Source organism: Aedes albopictus, chromosome 3 (assembly GCF_035046485.1).
Source record: "Aedes albopictus strain Foshan chromosome 3, AalbF5, whole genome shotgun sequence".
In the NCBI taxonomy this organism is placed as follows: Eukaryota; Metazoa; Arthropoda; class Insecta; order Diptera; family Culicidae; genus Aedes; species Aedes albopictus.
In genome coordinates, this window is record NC_085138.1 from 367,873,573 (window position 1) to 367,894,648 (window position 21,076).

The 21,076-nt window shown below is 36.6% G+C and overlaps 1 protein-coding gene across 8 annotated transcripts in view; it reads left to right on the forward strand.

Annotated features, from left to right (window-relative positions):
- The window catches only part of LOC109397126 (whirlin), a 343,758-nt gene that overhangs the window by 1,017 nt on the left and 321,665 nt on the right, over positions 1 to 21,076 (forward strand). For 6 of the 8 annotated variants that reach the window (XM_062855530.1, XM_062855537.1, XM_062855532.1 and 3 more), the window contains exon 2: positions 14,928 to 15,109. In XM_062855530.1, coding sequence (XP_062711514.1) covers positions 14,928 to 15,109 — 182 coding nt within the window. The remainder of the gene's footprint in view (positions 1 to 14,927; positions 15,110 to 21,076) is intronic. The other 2 variants (XM_062855533.1, XM_062855535.1) reach the window with 1 other exon arrangement.

Consider the following 21,076-nt stretch of genomic DNA (forward strand, 5'->3'; position numbering starts at 1 on the left):
ACCTTCTCTACTTAGCATGAGTGAACTATCTTAGCATGATATCCAGGTGTTGATCGCTCACGGTTTTCTTCTTGTTGTGGTAGTGTAGTTTATTGCAAGGAAAAACAACGTTGGAGTGTAACCGTAGAGAGTTGCTCAAATTTTATTCTGCTAGTTACATGAGTGGGTGGATCACTGATGATCAAAACTCAAAACGTGATGTAGGATAAGACAAAAATGCTGGATATAAATCAGCAGTACAATAGCAAAGTTTGAAATTTGAAAATTCAAACAATAGCTCGATGCATGGATAGATACTACAAGTTGGCATTTTTTTTATTATCGTACAAATTGAGCCGAAGGATCTCAGATTTTCATGAAACTTTTTCCACAGGCAGGGCTCATGGATATATGAACAAAAAAAAATTGAGGAAAATTCAGAGTCGCCTATTTTCCCGGAAAACTCAGGTGTTTTTTTTTTGTTTTCTCCTGACTCTACTTTGAAAAATCATAACTCAAGAACGAAGCATCGAAGAACCAACGTTTTTTTAGAAAATGAAAGCAAATTTTCTCAGAAACCCAAAAAAAATATGAACTGAAAAAAGTTTCCCACGAAATTTTCCACAGTTGAGAAAATTTGCAAAGAAAAGCCGGAAAAACTATGTCCGAACTCGTGGAAAATTTTCGAAAAAATATTTTTGAGAAGTTTATTTCATAAGCTTCAATCGCTGAAATTTTTGGAGTGCACTTTTTTTCGTTTTTGAGTTATGGTCAATTATGTTGAAAAATGTCCAAATGTGCCATAAAAGCCTTTTCTTTGAAAAATCATAACTCAAGAATGAAGCATCGTAGAAACAAAGTTTTTTAATGAAAATAAAAGAAATTTTCTCAGGAATCAAAAAAAAAATATGAAGTGAAAAAATTTCCACCGTTGAGAAAATTCATAAAGAAAAGCCGTAAAAACTATGTCCGAACTCGTGGAAAATTTCCAAAATGTTTTTTTTTTGGGAATGTAATTTTATAAGCTTTGATTGCTGAAATTTTTGGAATGTACTTTTTTCTCGTTACTGAGTTATGGTCAATTATGTGAAAATGACCATGTAAGCCTATATTATTTAGTCATTTTTCACAAAATTTGCCATAACTCAGGAACGAAAATTAGGTGCATTCCTAAAATTTGAGCGATCAAAGCTTATGAAATTACCATCTAAATTTTTTTTTTTAAATTTCCACAAGTTCGGACACTTTTTTTTCCGGCTTTTCTTTATAAATTTGCTCAACGGTGAAAAGTTTTGTAAAAAACTTTTTCCATTTTATTTTTTTTTTTTTGATTCCTGAGAAAATTTGCTTTCATTTTCATTAGAAAACTTTGTTTCTACGATGCTTCGTTCTCGAGTTATGATTTTTCAAAGAAAAGGCTTTTATGGCACATTTGGACATTTTTCAACAAAATTGACCATAACCCAAAATCGAAAAAAAAGTGCATGCGAAAAATTTTAGCGATTAAAGCTTATAAAATGAGCTTCTCAAAAATATTTTTTCGAAAATTTTCCACGAGTTTGGGCATAGTTTTTCCGGCTTTTTCATTAGCTTCATTGAGGGATTTCTGTCGAAGCAGGCCCGGATTTAAGGGGGGGCAAAGGGGGCAAGTGCCCCGGGCCCCCCGATGAAGGGGGCCCCCCAAGAATCCGAAATACAATTTATATTTTTCAACGAAACCACATGAAATTCACGTGAATGAGCGTTCATATTTTATACAAAGCCCCTATAGCCACAGCTGTTAAGGTGTGGATATTCAGCATGACCATACTAAGGGTGACGCGTTCAATTCCCGGTCGTTCCAAGAATTTTTCGTAGAGGAAAATCCTTGACTTCCTTAGGAAAAGAATGTCTTCGTGTCTGCCACACGGTATGCACATACGAAATGGTCATTGACAAAGGAAACTCTTTGTTAATAACAGTTCCACAGTTACTGTGGAAGTGCTCATAAAACACAAAGGTAAGAAGCAGTGTCCCAGTGAGGACGTCATACTTAAAAAAGAACTTATAATAGGGTTCCTAAAGGTATCTAAACTATGTTTGGCCATTTATCTGGATTTTCTCTTAAGAATAATTCGAAATCAAAAGTTTCATAATTTTTGGTGCAGTATTTGAAAATATGCGATTTTCTCTAAAAACCCTTGAAAGTTCTTATCGAGTGGAAACACTTTTCCGTGACTTCAAGTTGCTACAAAAAGTGTCTCTAAGCAGAGTGCAAGAAAGATTAAGTATTTGAGTAATTGTACATCAATATAAATTTCAATAGTTTCACAAATTTATCTATTATTTCACAATGATTATACATTTATACATACGTTTGTTGATTATGATTATATTTTGAAAACAAATGTCTTATACTTATTTGTATCAGTTCGCTGCTATTATGAAAAAGAGAAGATGATGAATTCTGGAGATTTTTGAGAGTTAAGGGTAGTTTTGAAAACTGAGTGTCCTGGAAACTGTAACTTTCCATATCTTTATGTTTGGTTTTACTGAAGATATTCAGATTTATTGCTACAGTTGCTCCCGAGACTAATCATTATATAATCTGAATTTTGGAATACTCGTCGATCCCGTGCAATCTCAAATAAAGTTGCTGCATGTTTTAGTAGATGTTTAACTGAACGCTAAGTTATTAAACTTGTTTAAATGTTTTCAATTCGGATGAAAGTTTAAAATATATGTACTATCTGAACGAGATGTCATTTACGCTAGCATTTTGACATTTGAGTCAAATATCAAATTGAATGTTCGAATAATTTTCTATTTGTCGGAGTTAAGGAGAAGTTCAAAAATCAGAAGCTTTCAATATTAGGTCTAAAATAATACATAAGATTAAGAAAAAAAAAAACGTAATTGTATGGTTCATTTTTTTCGAAATTTTGATTCTGGGGGCCCATTTTTTAGGGTTTGCCCCGGGCCCCCCGAGGCCTAAATCCGGCACTGTGTCGAAGATAGTTTCTGTTAAAGATACTTCCAGGAATTATTCTTGGAATTCCGTAAGCAATGCCATCCTGAATTTCTTTATTGACTTCTTCTGGGATTCCCGCAACATTTCTTCAAGGATTCTTGCTTGGATTCCCTCATTGATTAATCCTGGGATTCCTTTAGTGATTTCTTTCGGTATTCTTCCGAGATTCTGCCAAAAAATATTCTCGAGACTGCATCAGGGATATCTCCAGGATTATTTTTGTGTTCTCTCCTATAGATATTTAACGCGGGCTTCCTTCATTGATTTCTCCCAGGCTTCCTTAACAGTTTCGTCCCGAGATTCATTCAGCGATTTTTTTCAAGGATTCTTCTAGGAATTCCTTCCGGGACTATTTCTGGAATCTTTTCATGTGCTTCTCCCAAAGTTTATTTAGGGATTTAAATAGTGATTCATCCTGGGTCCTTTTAGGGAATCCATCAGATATTTCTCCCGTGATTCCTTCATTGGTTCTTCACGGTTTTCTTTTGGAAATTTTCTAAAGTATTCCATTGGAATTTAATTTCTGCCGGCCTTCTTTCGGGTATTCCTTCCAATATTTATTAAGATTTTCTTTAGAGATTTCTTTAGTGTTTTAACGGATTCTTTACGATTTTACTTTAGGGATTTTACGCAGATTTTTTTCAGGGAACCTCCCGAGTTATTTTAATGATTCCGCCAGGAACTATTTTGGGACTCCTTCCTAGATTTTTCCCGAGATGTCTTCCAAAATTCTTTCAGAGTATTCACTTAAGATTTTTCTTCAATTCTTTCACGAAATGCTCCCAGGATTTCTCCTATGATTTCTGCTGTGATGCCTTCTGGATTCATTGGTAAATTTCTTCCCGAGATTTCTTCCGGGATTACCCCTGCAATTTCTCCCGGAATTTCGCCACGGCTTTCTTCTGGAATCCCTCCTACTAACATTTATCTCGGATTATTTCCTGATGCTGAACTTCTTCAGATAATATATCCGGAATTCGTGCGAGAATTACTCTATTGAGGGATGGATACAGGAGATTTTTCCATAGTGTAACGAGGCATGTATTAGGAATGGGGAAAAAGGTATCCAGTGCATTCTTACCATTTTTTTTTGCAAATATCCTGCAAGGAAACGACTGCTTCTCAAATTCCTCCAGAATTACCAAGGCGGCATTTTTCAGCCATTCTTTCCGAATTTCTTTGAGAATTCCTCAAACTCTCCTTCTGAGACGTTTCCAAAGATTTTTCGAAAATATTCCCAGGATTTAGGTCAAGAACCCTTCAGAAAAAAAATCAGACATTTCTCCAAAAAGTCCTACAGTAATTCCTCCGAATTTCTCTTAAGATTTTTCAAGAATTTTTCCGTTGACTCTTTCAGAAATTTCTCCAATGATTAGAAATTTTGTCAAAAGATTCCTTCAAGAATTCGTGTTTCAAGGAATCTTACAAAATAACATCTTGATATTCCTTTAAAACAACACAAGAGATATTTCGTCAGAGATTTCTCCAAGGAATTCCTAAAAAATATCCTACAACGAATTCATCAGGAACTACTTCAAAAATTTCTTATATGAATCACCAAGCATTCGTTCAAATGATTTGCAACTATTCCTTCACTAATATCTTTAGAAATTTATCCAAGTATTCGAAGCGATTTCTTCGAAAATACATTGATAGTACCTTCATGAATCTTTTCTTTCCCTAAATAACCTTTTAATATTTTTCCAAGTATGCAATCGAAAATTTACCAAGGAATTCCTTTGAAAAAGTTCCTCCTGCTTCTTCGCTTTCAGGTTTCCTGGCTCGAAAATTTTGAAAGAATTTCTGAAGAAATTATTCGAAGGCTTCGTGAAAGAATTTTTATTTTTCTGAAAACGTTCAAACGGATTTATTTAAGAATTCTACCAAAGAAGTATACCTTCAAAAATTTCTCCACGTATGCAAAGAAATACGGCCAGATTTTCTTCCAGAATTATGACAGAAACTCGTGCATGAATTCCATCAGTAATTTTTCCCACGGTTCCTTAGGGATTTATTTTTCATGGAATCCTTCAGGAAATTCTCCAAAAAAAAAACATTCCATTGAAAACTTGATGTTTTGGTCATTTTTCAGATCTCATTGTTTCTTTTGTATTTATTCGCAACAATAAACATATTTAAAATTTTTTTATGGATTACCTCCAAAGAATTTTATATTTTATAGCTGAATGTATAATCAATGGCAAACAATTCTGTAAAAATCAGATCTTCAATTCATCTGATATAGTTATACTGATCATGCTGCTGCATAGTACATCGAACATTTGTCGAAGTCATTTATGTGCCGGGAAAATATAATTCCAAGTTGGTGAGAATATTACAAACTGAGGGAGGATAATAGGCCCAGTCAGACCCCTGAATGGGCAATGTGGGTTAGTGTATGGGAATGCCATTGAAGGTTTGTAATATTCTCCGAGGCTTTCGAAATCCAACAGGGCGCGTCCCCGGGTTGCGGATAGGGGGAAAAGGGAGATTTTTCGCATTTGTACTGTAATCAGCCAATGTGATATTATCTTCTATGGTGTTGTAGTGCGAATAAATGATCTCATTCTATGGGAATTCAAACCTTATAATGTATTGCTTATCAACTTCAATTTTCTATGCCTGACAAGGTTTTGAAGACAAACATGAGATGAGAGAATTGCCTAATAGGAAAGTCACATCAGCAAAGCTTTTACATATGCAAATGCTATCCATAGGGTCATGTCTAGCATTTAATATGTATGGCAATGACTGGTTCTTACCTAGTAGGGGTACTACAAGACCACGCGGACAATTCGATTAAAGGCTTAATTGGGAATAATATATTTTCCAGAACTTAAGGGACATTTTTTCCGGGGTGACTGGCGAGTCGGAGAGTGTAGAAGTTTCCGTTTGTTGAACAAAATAAACAATCGGGCGCTTTTTCTTTCTATGACTTGTTTGTCATTTTGAGGATTATTGTTTTTTGGTTTTGGAAGGTATGCGATTCACTATTGAGCTTTAAAATTATTTTGCATCTGAATAGCATTGATATTGTCAAGTCTGTACCAACACCCTACACGGGAAAAAATTCGTTGCCGGATCCATGACTAAAATGTTATGAAATCATAAAACTTGTCGCTTCATGATATTGTAACTACAAGTCATGATATCGTGACGTTAACAACGATTATCATGAATAATAATAACTGATTCCATCAACAAAAGCCATGGCCGTCAAAAGCGTTATGAAAAAATTAAGCTCAATTTCATAAATTGAATACCATAAAACTGAGTCATGGTAGCATGGCTCTGAGTCATAAAACTATGACGCTGAGTCATCTCAACCAGACGCTGAGTCGTATAAACATAACGCAGAGTCATAAAATCATGAATCACAACAAACGAATTTGGGCACTGTAAGCGTTACGCAAACCCTCGCGCAGAATCACCTACGCCATTTTTGTCACTTCTGTCAAGGCGCCTTTTGTGAGCGGCAGTGTTTTCCGGTGAGATTTTTTTTTTGGTTTTCGAAAAAGTGTAGTGAATTGTTCTTACTTAAATAGTAGTAAACTATATAATTATTGAACTACATTCCGAGTGTAGAATTAGCATTTAAGTTAAAATACACTACGGCCAGCTTCATCAGCAGCAGAACAATCAAGCTCACGCACAATTCCGGCACAAAATTTTGGCCAGCTTCATCAGCAGAAGAAAAAATACGGTAATGGCCGATTTCTTCACCCGGGCTTAAATTTTAAACCAGGCTTAGCAACATTTGAAGCCGGGCTTAACTTTTTTTCAATTTCTTCACCTCGGCTTAACCACTAAACCCTCTATGTACGGCATTTTGCTAATAAAAAGGGCATCATTATTGACAAATACCAGAATCATAAAAATTACTTCAATATTCAGGAACCTTGTTCATGATTTCAGAGTGCGAGCTTCACGATAACATGACCTTAAATGCCACTTTGCACCAATTAATCCGATAGTATAAATTACAAATACTAGAATCATGCATACTGCTTATGATTTTATAACATTAGGTAATAAATTTAGAACATGCTTTTTGATAACATGACCAGTACTACCATTTTTCGCAAATCGATCCAGTGCCATAAATGACAAATACTTGCACCATGAGTAATGCTCAAGCTTTCATAAATTTAGTTCATAGTTTGAGTACGTATTTCATGATAATATGAACCGACTTACCAAATTTCGCTAATAAAACTGGAACCATAAATGACAACTACTAGTTCTATGAATACCGCTTCTGGTTTTATGAATCTAGTTAATAGTTCTGGTATTCATGGGCATGATATCATAACTTAACTTACAAATTTTTGTCAATACATATGAAAAACGTAACGCCAAGGTGACGTTACAGCAACATGAGTCATGAAATTATGACCTTTTTTGTGGTGTATATTTATAACATGAAAACACACATTTTACGCGAAATCATGACTCATTTAGCAGGTTTCAAGCAGCCGATTTTTTCCCGTGTAATCCCACACCAAAATACCCTTTTCCTATCCCATGGCGTTTATGTGGTCAGCAAAGACTATTCAGCCATTACCCCTCCTTATCATCGGCTTTGGACTGACTTGCGCTCTCATTGCCCCACCAAATGCTGCAAAATGAAAATGAAAAATGAAAAATATTCTGTAATCGCATAAGCGTTTAGTGGTATTGAATATACTCTTATACTATTTTCCTTAACATTACAAAGCAAATAAAAATTTTCTCAGGAAATTTAAAAATAATAATATGGTACATTCATCATATTTTTTATATTTTTTTATTCTTCAATCACTAAACCTAATTTACAGCTCTTTTGTCCACTATGGCACTGAGTGAGCGATTCCAATTGGAAGCTGTACATTAGCGTGGGACACAAAAAGACATTTTACTCCTGTACACTTTTTGAGTTCCATTATGGTCCCATATCAACTGTGCAAAATTTCAGCTCGATCGGAGAAACTATATTTTAGCGCCAGCCGTTTGAAGTTTTCATTCGATTTACTATGGAGAAAACCACTTTTTCATAGAAAAATCGCCACAGGTTGCCCCTTAACCCCTAAAAATAAATCGATGAATGATTTCTGTTGAAAATTTTACGAGGAATAACGATAAATAATAAAATCTCGTCATTTTATCGATTGGGTAAGGCTTAATAACTTTTTCCACGAAGGTCGCATCACTTTGCGGTCTTCGAAGGTCTGATTCCTTGTGAGGTTTTCTACAGAAATCATTCAACGACTTATTTTTAGGGATCAATGGGTGACCTCAAGCTATTTTTCTTTGAAGAAGTAAATTTTCCCCATAGTAAATCGTATGAAAAACTAAGAATGGCGGGCGCTAAAATATAGTTTCTTCGATCGATCTGAAATTTTGCACAGTTGATATGGGACCAAAATGGAACTCAAAAAGTATACAGGAGTTGGAGTTTTTCCATTTTTTATGTTTTTCCATATAAACCGTGCACCAGGCTACTGTACATACACTTTGTACAGCGCCTAAATGTATTCTATTCTAATTGTACTACATCGAACTGATTACCGTTGCGATGCTTTCACTTTCTACCCCATCATGGTAGAATGATGAGCACGAGGATTGTTCCTGTTTCCAGTTCGATTGGGGGTCCATCATAGGTGCCAACTTAGGGGGGCAAGCATGGTTTTGCCCCCCCAATATTTGACAATTTTTCGATTTTCCCATACAAAACATCGGAAAAACCAGGCTTTGCCCCCCCCCAATAATTTGACCAAGTTGGCGCGTCTGGGGTCCATTATGGGTTGCCGTTCGCCGATGTCCAAGTATCCGGGTTCATTTGAGCCATGGGCTCAGAAGAGGGTCAGTGTCAGCTGCTCTCAGGGGGAAAGAGCAACTGTCGAAAGTGCCGGAGCTGGGATCGAACCCATGACAATAAAAATATGAAAAATGAAAATCTGCAATTCACAAAATCGCGAATGAAAAAGTATTGCCGTCCGAAACAAGACAAGAAACTCGATTTTCAGAGATAATTACAATACAAGTCTTACAAAAAATCATAAGGCCGTTACAAATATTTATTTCACTTTTTGTCCCACCACTCTTTGGCTAGTCGAGGGGGGGATAAAAATAATAAAGCATTTAATCTGAAAAACATTAAAAACTCATCGGATTTGTTAAAAAACTTTTAGCTAGACCCGATATTTTGATAAACATTTTTTTATCTGCCCCCTCAAAATGCAAAACCCAGCCAAAAATTTTTGAAGGGGGGGGGGAGACAAAAAGTCAAGATTAAATTTGTATCAGCCTAAGTTAGGAACCATGAGAGATAGAATCATCGCTCCAAATGAACTCTTCAACTACTTTGTGAACATTTTGTAAGCGTAAATAAAATTTTGAATATCATATCTTTAAATCGACTGAACTAGAGGGATTTCCTTATTTTCACTCAAATGAGAAAAAGGTCATAAATAAAACGACATTTTCTCAAAGACATAATGCACCCAAAACTAAACGTTTGGGCATAAAAATATGTGTCTTTGTAAGCAGGGCTACATTTGCACAGGTTGTTGACATTCTGATGCTTAGAGTAATGCGGGGCAAAAGTTCGCACGGGGCAAAAGTTCGCAGTGGGTCTTTTTCTGAGCACGAGTTAAGAACCCAAACAAATCTGTATGGGTTCGACACATAATCAGGTCACTTACTCGTCAATAAAATTTGGAACGATTTCGTTACGGTTTGGCAGAGTTATGCGAAAAAATGTGTTTCTAGAGGTTTTGATAGAATTTTTGGACCTTTTGGAATAAGAATTTGTAGTAACGGAAAGAAAAAGAATCGCATAACCTCTTTATGTCGGAGAATCGTTATTCCATAGTAGTTCGCGAGGTGCACTCGAATAAACAATAAACTACTAGCGCTTCTTGTAGAAAGGGACATTGTTAAAACCTCGACAGTGGGGCAAAAGTTCGCAGTAGCTGTGGGGCAAAAGTTCGCACTAGATTTCTGAGTCTAGAACATCAACATAATTACAGAATCTTTGGAGCAATGATAATTTCGTATAGAAACTACTATATATGCATAATATGAGTAGTATGTACCCTGAAATCGTTGCGACAGAGGGTCTGCACATAGTTTTGTAAGAAGATTGATTGTAAGGCAAACATTATGTTCACGCATTTAAATCAATAAATGAAAAAAGGGTAAAAAACCGTTTAAAACATTTTCTTCGTCATCCTCGTCGTGTCTTTTCGTATGTTTCTGAAGGTCTTATGCTCATCTACTTTGCCGGGGTCTTTCATAGCTTAGTTTGTAAATTCACAGTTATAGTCCATCACCACACTGACGAGGATAAGATTCGATAACAGTCCCGTTCAACAGTTTTGCTGCATGTTTGATTTTTTTTTCGTGTATTTTGTGCAGCACGTATCTCTATGATTACCCCACAATGTATTTTGACAACTTCAGTAACGCTGTTAAGGACAGCTGTTAGTTATTAGTTGTGGAAGTCTTCATAAAACACACTCTATACAAAAGCTGAACACCAGGTCGTATTCCAGTTGGGTCGTAATTCTAAGAACAAAAAGAAACAGATTTCATAGCTAGAGTGAGAAGATGAACATGAATTAACATGAAATAAATGAACATCACACCAATAAACTACCCTGTACAAGGTGCGAACTTTTGCCCCGCATAATGCGAACTTTTGCCCCCACTATGGGGCAAAAGTTCGCATTAGAGTACTTGTTTTAAAAATTGTATTACTAAAACTAGAAAAGGAACGCGAAAAAATCTAGTACTACGTTTTGAAGGCAACATGATAGGGACCCGTTTAACGAAGAAAAACTATATTATTTTCTTTTCGTTCAATAGTTATTTTGTGAAGTCTGTTAGGTGCGAACTTTTGCCCCGCATTACTCTATATTTATTGAATATTTTGGCTTCCTAATATTCTTTTTTGTATTTTAAATATTGCAAAAAAGGTGATAAACCTTTTTTTATTTTTTTTTCACATATGAATTTTGGCTTATTACTTATACTTTTCAATAAACTGTTACTAGACGTAAAAACTTGAAGTATTTTTAGGCAAAGTACGTTTAATTGGCAAATTGAGAGATAAATTTGTGAAAAATTATCACTTGTTTTGGTGTGATTCGAACCCACGACTCCGTTATCGCTAGTCCGGCGCTTTAACCAACTAAGCTACAGAACAAGTTACAACTCTGCAGAATAGAAAGTCAAGCTGGATTCGATGCACCACCCTAAGCCGGGACCGTCTTTCACAACTTTATCTCTCTTTCGGCTCTTAGATGCCAACCTCCCGCACTCTCGCGGCCTACGAACAACAAGTGTGCGCGTATTGTTTTTAGAATGTTGATATTGAAGCTCGACTGACACATACTCCGTCACCAACCATATGATCGGTGCAAACTCAGTATGCGTTGAGCGCTCAACGCGGACGGACGCACGACCGTCCAACTGCGTTAGAGAGAACGCAACTCATGTATGACAATGATTTTATTGCCCTTTTCCGGCTATACCAGTCGGCTAGTATGTCTGAAATAGACGTAAAAACTTGAAGTATTTTTAGGCAAAGTACGTTTAATTGGCAAATTGAGAGAAGAACAGTTACAACTACACAGAAAAGTGTATTTTTAGGCAAAGCACGTTTAATTGGCAAATTGAGAGACAAATTTGTGAAAAAATTACCACTTGTTTTGGTGGGATTCGACCCCACGACTCTCGTTATCGGTTTAGGGTGGTGCTTCGAATCCAGTTTGACTTTCTATTCTGCAGAGTTGTAACTTGTTCTGTAGCTTAGTTGGTTAAAGCGCCGGACTAGCGATAACGGAGTCGTGTGTTCGAATCCCACCAAAACAAGTGATAATTTTTCACAAATTTATCTCTCAATTTGCCAATTAAACGTACTTTGCCTTAAAATACTTCAAGTTTTTACGTCTATTTCAGACATACTAGCCGACTGGTATAGCCTTAAAAGGGCAATAAAATCATTGTCAAACTGTTACTATTTTTCCGGAAATTTATCCTTCCTTCAAACCAGACATTTTTAACCAGACTTTCATGTAAAAAGATATTTTAGTATTGTGTTGTTCATACCCGAGCAGGAATGCATAACTGACCCATAACTGGAGCATACCAAAGTCAGGTATCATACCAAGGCAAGGTATTGGTCGGTTATCCAGGTATTGAAAATAACTTATTTTGGTATTTTGTAGATGTTGATAAAATACCTCAACGAGTTATTGGTTTGGTGTTGAGCACTGCTTGAGGTATTATTCAGTTATGGAAAAGTTACTATTTGTATGGAAAATATGCCGATTATTATTGAGGTATTGCCATACCTGATGTCATTATTCACGTGTTATGCACAGAATATACACCAGTTATTATTTTAGGTATTTTACCTCTTATGCAGGGCTTCTTAATACCTCATTCAGGTTGTAGGTATTCGGTTTTCCATACCTGAGTTTGGTATTCTTAAGCTATTTTCTCCTGCTCGGGTAGTAGTATTCCTAAAAATCCACTGGTAAAAAAAAAGTTTTTGAAGGATGTGCTGAGAGTTTGAACCGGAAAAATTTAAAGGCTTTCAGTCTTTGGAGCAGTTAGAACTGCAACATGTTTTCTACGCCCGACGTTTCGGTTGAATTCAATACATAAGTGACCCGATTTTGTCAGCCCTTTTCCGGAACACATTTTTTGCTCCCCTCCAAAATTTAAACAGATATTCATACTTTTTATTCCTCTATGTTCTGCCTTTCAGCAGTAGTTTGATTGTGATCATAAATGAATTGGTCAATATTTGACCGTTAGATAATGAGAGCAAAAAGGTTGTCGCTAAATGGGGCTGACAAAATCGGGTCCGTACTGTATTGTAGTTTTAACCACTCCAATGACTGAATGCAGAAAAAGTTTCCCGGTTTTGATACACTTGAAAAAAATCTGATTCTAATTAGGTTTATGTTACTTTTTAAAGTTGGACATATTTCAAAAAATTAAAAAAATACTTCTGAAATATTCGAGTGAAGAACTTTTCTCATTTTCTGTTTTGGTAATTTATAAAAAAGTTATCTCGATATTATCACCAAGTTCATGCTCAAAAACAAATATTTCAAATTGCTTCCTCGATTAATATTTTCTTCGAATTAAACTTTTCATAGCGTTGATTCTTAACTGAAATAATTATTTTTTATATCTTTTTAATTTTGTGAACTTTAACCTTCACAAAATAATCATTTGTTTTAATCCCCAGCAGGAGTTAATTGATATTAATTTTGATTAAAACTTTTAATCCATACATTTTTTCTGTTTTCAAGTTGTTTCTATCATTACGAAAATTTCCTCTTTTAATATTATAATAGAACAGCGCAACGGCTAGAATTTCTGAAAGGGAAGCGTACCTGGTGTGATGGTTAAAGCACGTGGCTATCACGCCAAGGACCTGGGATCGAATCTCACTCCCGACAAACTCACAAATTGTGTGTTCTTCCTTCAGAAGGGAAGTGAAGCTTGAGTCCCGAAGTGAACTAGCCAAGGGCTAAAAATCTCGTTAATATAGATTAAAAAATCCGAAAATGTAGTAGATAAATTTGAGCTCGTTTAAAATTTGAGCAACTCCAAGCGGCGGACAGCGTTTACAGATTAAATTGCATCTGCAGCATGCTCTGTTTTGCAATGTGAGCTCTTCGTAGTTTCGTGTCCTCTAGCTAGTAAGCCGCTTCGCATAGAACTGCTGTCGGCCTCCTTCCACACTTACACCTACTACACACCTTTCCACCCAAAAAACACACCTCTCCTGTCCTGCCATTTCGTATCTGTTTATTTACAGCCATTACAAGGCTTTCTAGGATTCACCAAGTGCAGCCATTCGACCTGTCATAAGAATCCTTTACAACTATCGCTAGATCTCCTGTATACTTTAATTAACTTTTAACCACGATAGTTCAACTATAGTCTATATCAACTAGTTTCCCTCACTGATTCTTCTAGATCTCACTACTGCAACCTTTACTTTGTTATTTGAAGCAACCCTGTAGATGTTGAACCCCTACAGTTGTGATAATTTCTTATCCTAATCCTTTATTGCTAAATTCTTTGAAATATGAAAATTAATATATCTGGTCCAACTATTCTGTTTGCCATTATGTCTTGACCAACGACTTCCGGGAGATCGAAAGGAGCGAAGGAAACTGATTTCAATTAGATATGTAGAATAAGTAATTTTAAAACCCTATCCAACTCCCTCAACCCTGGTCCTACAAACACCAACACTAATTCAAGTACACAACAGTCCACAGACACACATACAAAAAGACCCCTTCGAGATCCTGAATCCTCCAAGAAGACCCAACTGTTGAAATCGATGTGTGTTGTAATGCCCGAACTGTGAATTCTAACCCCTTCAGAATTGTAGAGTATAAGACGAGTACCTTTTTAGATTGTGAACTTCTTTCTCGTGAGCGACCCCCTTCCACGCAAGGACTTCCCGTTACGAGCGTGTGTGTTTGTTAGTCAATTCCGAGTATGTACTCTCTTTCTCTTCTTCTTCCACCCACCCCGTTTCTTCGATAGGTAGATTCCCGAATGTCTTCTGTAAAATTGATCCATAGAAGAAGTAATTCCCCCTTTTCCCGCATTCAGACAAACTTTCTCTCTTTCTCTCTACTAACCGTCCTGTGTGACCCCGTTTGTAGGATAATCCAACGTTACAATGTTTTATGATAAAAAGTTAAAAACTTCGAAATGACCCTAACGCAAAACTTCCACTTTTCCACTCTTCTTCTTATTCTTCTGATTCTCTTCCCACTTTTAAAATCCGAAAAAATATCACCTGCAACGCATCCTTTTCCCACTCCAATCCACCATTATCCAAAAAAAATAACAATAAAAAAAATCCACCGGAAATCTTTTTCGCGGCCCCACCTCACCTCCCTTCGAAATTCAGGTACAGTTCCGAACTCTACCAGACATAATGGTAAAAAGCGGCCTATCTCGCCAGAGCAGGTCATAAGATTGTTTAACACACAAAGTTCGTCTTCTTCAGTTCCTACTAGTTATCATAGTAACGGCACGCGAGATCGAGGCCGTCGCAGTCCTGCCAGCAGTCCGCCTTCTACCACCCACCAGGTGAGTACATATTATTGCCAATAAACGAATGAAAAGTGTTTTGATTTTCTGGCGGGCTGGGAATTGTTTGACGACTGTTGGAGCCAAGTGCAATGAATTAACGACTCCTAATCAGGGGAGGGCATCAGGGTCGACATCAGGATCTATAATGACGAAAACTGTACATTGCTGCAACTGAGTTCAAAATTCTTGGTGACAAAACAACCAGCTGTATTCTTACACATTCGCCCTGAAACGATTCGTATGATTTTCAAAACCGAGTATAAAAAACTCCCGAAGGAACCGCCTAAACCACCCAACCATTGTTATAATAATATGTATTTTTTAATAACCCCAGTATATTGGCATCATGTGCTGATATCTTGTCGTTCGATCACACTTGCAGAACCCTTCATATCCGGAGCGATCCACGAATAAGGCGTAACTGACAAATCAATGACAATGCTCATCCTAATGTGGAAAGATTCTCACTAATTGTTGAACGATGTACACCGTTAGTCGAAATTTAACAAATTTGTCAGATTTTCATTTTCAAATTTCGTGGGAGTTTCAGATAGGGAAGGGAAACCTAGGGGTGGCTTCAAGGATGTTTCAGAGCTGTTTCAAGACGAATCAAGACTTTTCAGGGGCTTTTAGGAGAATTCTGGAGGGGTTAACGAGTGATTCAAGGGGATTTCGGGGTCGTTCAAGAAAGATTAGAAAAGATTTCAGAGGAAATTCGAGACGTTTCACAGTTTTAAGGCTATCCCCTTTGGAACGCCCATGAAATCCCACGAAACCCCCTGGAGCACCCCTTGAACGCCACCGAAACCCCTTGAAGTTCACTGAAACGCCAATGAAACCACCTGCGGCCTCTAGAACAGCCCTGAAACGCACCTGAAATCTCGTCAATAACTCTGGAACGTTCCTGAAACTCATTGAAACACATCGAAACATTTCTGGAGCCGTCTGACACTTTATGGAACGCCCATGAAATCTCCTATGAAAACCTGCAACACCCCCGGAACACTCTTGAAATCCCCTGAGACACCTCGAAAACTCCTGGAACGCACATGAATCCCTTGGAATACGCCTGGAACACCTCTGAAACTCCCTTAAATTTCGTGGAATGCCCCCAAACCCCCCAAAACTTCATGGGACACTCTTGGAGCGCTCCTGAAATCCCCCCCCCCCCGCGCCCATGAAACCCCCAGAGGCCTCCTTAAGGTGTGGTAATAACTAAGCGACATCCGGAAAGGGAATTATCGAAGGAATTAGCTCAAAGTATAGGAGGGTCGTCTGAATAAATTGCCCGATGATTTTTTTCAAGAAATTTAAAGAATTTCTGTTTCTTTGAGAATTCTCAATAAATACTGGAGGAAATTAGAGAATAAACCTCTAGAGGACCTGTCGGGAAAATCCCTGGTGAAATTGCCGGAACTTTCACTTGGAAAATTCCCGGGGTAACATCTTGAAGAATTCGGGAGTAATGCGTTAGGATTTTTTCATTATAACCTCCAGCTTTTTCATCTGAAATTCATCTGATTATGTCTTCAACATTTTCTGAGAAAATTAGTAAGGTCAATTCTACGGAACTTATTTTTCAGGAATTTCTTGGGCAAGTTGACAAATTTCTTCTGCAACTTATCAAGAAATTTTTCTGACAATTTGTTTAGCAAAGTTTTTCAAGTTTTCCATAAGTGCATTACTGGAAAAATTTCGGAAGAATTTGCAAAAGGACTAAGTATTTTAGGAAAATACCGTTGTAAAAAATTCTTAAGAAATAACCACAGAAAATCCAGAAAAAATTGGCGGGAAATTCAGGAAGCAATTGCCTGTAAAAAAAAACTATAAACATTGGCGGTAAAATTCTGGAATTCAATACTCCGTAAGAAATTTTCGGAAAAAAATCCTGGAGAAATGGTTAAGTTATTTTTAATTGAATTGATAGAAGGATTTCCAAAGTTAGTACAATTAGTGGATGATATTTTTGAGAAGGTACTAAGAGATTTTTTCAAGAAACTGCTTTGAGAACCACCAGAGGAATTTCTAAAAAAAGTACCTCGGGAATTTGTAAAAGACGCGTCGGAGGAATTTCTGAAGATACTGTTATATGATTTCTTGAAGAAATTCCTAGAATAATTCTCATGAATATTTTTTTAAAATGCCAAAAAAATTTTTTAAGAAAAGCCGAAAGAATTTGTGAAATAATGCCCGAATAATGTGTGTAGGAAAAACCGCGTAAGTAACTCAAAGTATTCTTTTTTATAATACCAGAAGAGTTTTCTGAGAAAATTTTGGTTGAAATGTCCAAAAAAATTGCCGGAAGAAATTTTTAGCAAATCCCTTTAAAAGATACCCGAGCGAATACTGGAGTTGTTATCTAATAAAATCCTGAGAAATTATTGGAGGAATTCTTTAGGAATTTGCCAGAAGAAAGTCTGAAATTAAAAAAAAATGCCTGGGAGTTTGTCAAGAAATTGCAAGAGATATATTAGAGTAAAATGACGGAACAATTCCTTCAATATATCGTGGAAATTCGTAAAAACAGTTGCCAGAGGAATTTCGTAATAAATTTCCGAAAACAATTTTAAAATAAATTACCAGGAGAACTTCGCAAGAAATTGTCAGAGGAGTTTATCAAGATAATGTTAGGGTAAATGTACCAAATAGTGGTGCTATTAGTAGCTCCTTGTAGCAAAATAATTGAATAAAATTGATGATACCACTAAATAAAAAGTCTGAAAACGTTAATCGGTAGTTTTTCACCTAAATTTGCTAGGAAAAATGTAAAAACCATTGATTATTTCAGTTTTTATCAATAAATCACTTGCACCAACTATAGATACATGGTTCCTATTATGAAGGTAAAATTTAACATTGGTTCCTATACTGGCGCATCCCATTGAATTCTTATGGGACCCACCACTATAGGACCACTACCACCACTATAGGTGCAAAGGTGCAAAAAAATTAAGGAAAATAATTGTTAAAAATAGGTTTTTCGGCCAATCCTGAACACAAAATTGAGTTAATGCTATGAATGAGGTATGATGCATCTATTAAAAATGTCATTTGCAAGCTGTTTTGGTCGAAATTGTGCTGAATTGTCTCAACCACCACTATTGGTACTACCTCACTGGAGAACTCACTGGAGAACATCTTTACGAAATTGTTGGTGAAATAATAAAAGAAATTATCTTAAACCGAGTCCTGCATATTTATGAATAAATTTTCAAAGAAAACACTAAAACATGTCAGGAATTCCTTTGGAAATTTAAAAAACATTCATATTAGTTTACCGGAGAAAATTCTGAAGAGATTTGTAAAAATAAATCCTGAAATAATAATCGGAAAATTTATGAAAGCATTGCCATTCCTAAAGAAATTGTCGGAGAAATAGCTTAAAACATTCTCAAAGAAACTCTTACATAAAATGAATGATTTACTGCTGGAGGACATTTTCACGGAACATTTTATAGAATAGTTTAGGAAAATTTCCTGAGAGCATTCCCTTCATCCTTGCAAAAGGAAAACGTTGAAAAATTTGTTGAATGATGAAGAGGTTCCTAAAGAAAATTTCCAAGGAATTGGCATACGATTTTTTTTCAGAATTTTTCAGAGCAATCCTCAGAAAAATTACTAAAGTAATTGCTGGAACGAAACATGTATCAGATTTTTAGAGAAAGAATGGTGTTTTTATAGAAAACATGAGTAAATTGTGTAAGTGTTATGCAAAGTTTTTACCATAATTTTTCCTAAAGAATTTGGGTAAAAAAAAATAAAAAAGGGATGTTAGCGCACAAGGAAGGAAAAGTTCTTTTGTTTTTATTTTGTTTATTAAAAACAAAAAAAAAAATTTTTTCATTAATCAAGCTTTTCCTTGGCACTTTTCCTAAGATATTAATCTATGGATTCAGTTCTACATTTGCCTCGATTTCCACCAAAAACTTTTCCAGAAAACCATCTTAGATTCAGAGAGCATAGGCACAAATGTGTGGACAAATTGATGTGGGACATTGCGGAAGAAATCCACGTAGTTCTGATGGGATTTGAACCCACATCATGCCATACCATTTCGGGTGGTAATCCGAGAAACATCAGCATTCCACATTTGACTGCTCTGACATTTCGGAAATTGTCGTGAGCTTTGGGCACTGTCTGTCCGATGACTTATCCGTATGATAATAAGTGTGCCTTCCGACTCTATTACGGTAGTGTGACCGTAGCACCCTACAAATGTCAATTTCTCGATTTTTTTAGACTAACCATGCCTAGTGGAATTACAACGTTTGATTGCCCTGACAAGCAACAGAAAAACGTGTTTGATGAACAAATTGAGATTTGAATTATGGAAAAAAAATCACGTGCTCCGGTGGGAATCGAACTCACGACTCCCATTTCGCTAGAGGGGCGCTTGTTTCCTTCAAGCTACGAAACCGCTTGACCATCTCCGTCCCCTGAAAATAATTACTCTACCTCTCTAACATTCATCATATTGCACACAACAGAGACGTGTAGATATTCATCTAATTCCATAAGAAGCAGATTTGGATTGTGAAAGGAAACAGACCATGTACATTAGTGGAATCGAGTTCGGTCTATGAATTCAGGGGACGGAGATGATTAAGTGGCTCCGTTGCTCCGTTGCTACGAAGCACCCTTCTAGCGAATTGGGAGTCGTGGGTTCGATTCTTACCAGCGCACGTGGATTTCTTTTCATAATTCAAATCTCAATTTGTTCATCAAACACATGTTTCTGTTACATGTATGAATGTCAAAGCATTCATGCGTTGTAATTTCCAAATTCCAGGAATTTACATCAACATTGGAATTAAAACAGAGCGGCAGTCTCTCTATCGCAATAGGGGACGTGCGAGGGACTTGCGACCGAGTTAAACGTCTGATACACACACTGATTGTCTCATTTGAGTGTCGTGAATGAGTTGTGTTGTGGATAGGCAAACAGTCTTGATACTAAAAATACGACTACTTCTCACTGTTGTTCGTAGAAGTCTCCGAGAGTACTGGAAGTGGACATTTAAGGAGAAACTTCAGAGAATGCAAATATGGCTGTCACAATAGCCGATATGGTCCCCTACTCACGTTTATAAGAGCACCAATCTTGAAAATTCGTAAACAAATGCGCTCGATTTGGAAAAGCTGCCTCTTTTTCCAAGTGAGCAAAGCCAACATAAACAAGTGCGGCTTGGTTTGGTGTTTCGTTCGTCAGATTTGTGCCTCTAAAGTTTGTATACAAAATTGCAATGGGTTTTCTTGATGTTTCACCTTAAGAACCAAAGGAGATGCACTATTGCGAAAAAGAGCGTGGTTTGAGGTGGGTATTGGATTTAAATTGGCTTTTGGCTCCATAGAATCGTTACCTGTTCAGTAGCAAAGTTGGTAACACACGCTGTCTAGCGAATTGGGGAGACGTGGGTTCAAATCCAAACAGAACTTCGTGGATTTGTTTTAGCAATTTCCGTCTCAATTTTTTTCATTTCTCAACACATTTGTACTCTTGAACTTTAGTCTTTACGTGCGACTATCATACCATTTCGATTTATCGATAAGATAACATCAACATTCGAGTTCCATCTTAGATTGTTATCAGGATGTTAATCCAGCTTTATAAATAAATTTGGCGCATACATTGCAAAAGGGCATAAATGGTTTTGGATATATTAGCTTCTTTCATAGTATTTAATATTTCCCACACAGCACATAGACACAAGCAGAGATGGAAAATGACGAAGATTGCAGCTGAGCAGACACAAACCAACACAAAAATACCCGTGAACAGCAGGGACCCGAGAATACTCGCACTTCTTTATTCGTGAGTAAACGAAGCTGGCAAGCACTCGCATGTTATTCGCAAAGCTTCGTGAGTTTTTTGCATTTTGACGAAAAACTCATTTTAACGACTGGCAGTGCTGCTTTTCAGGAACAATGAAGCATAAAGCATTACGTTATATTGGATAATAATCA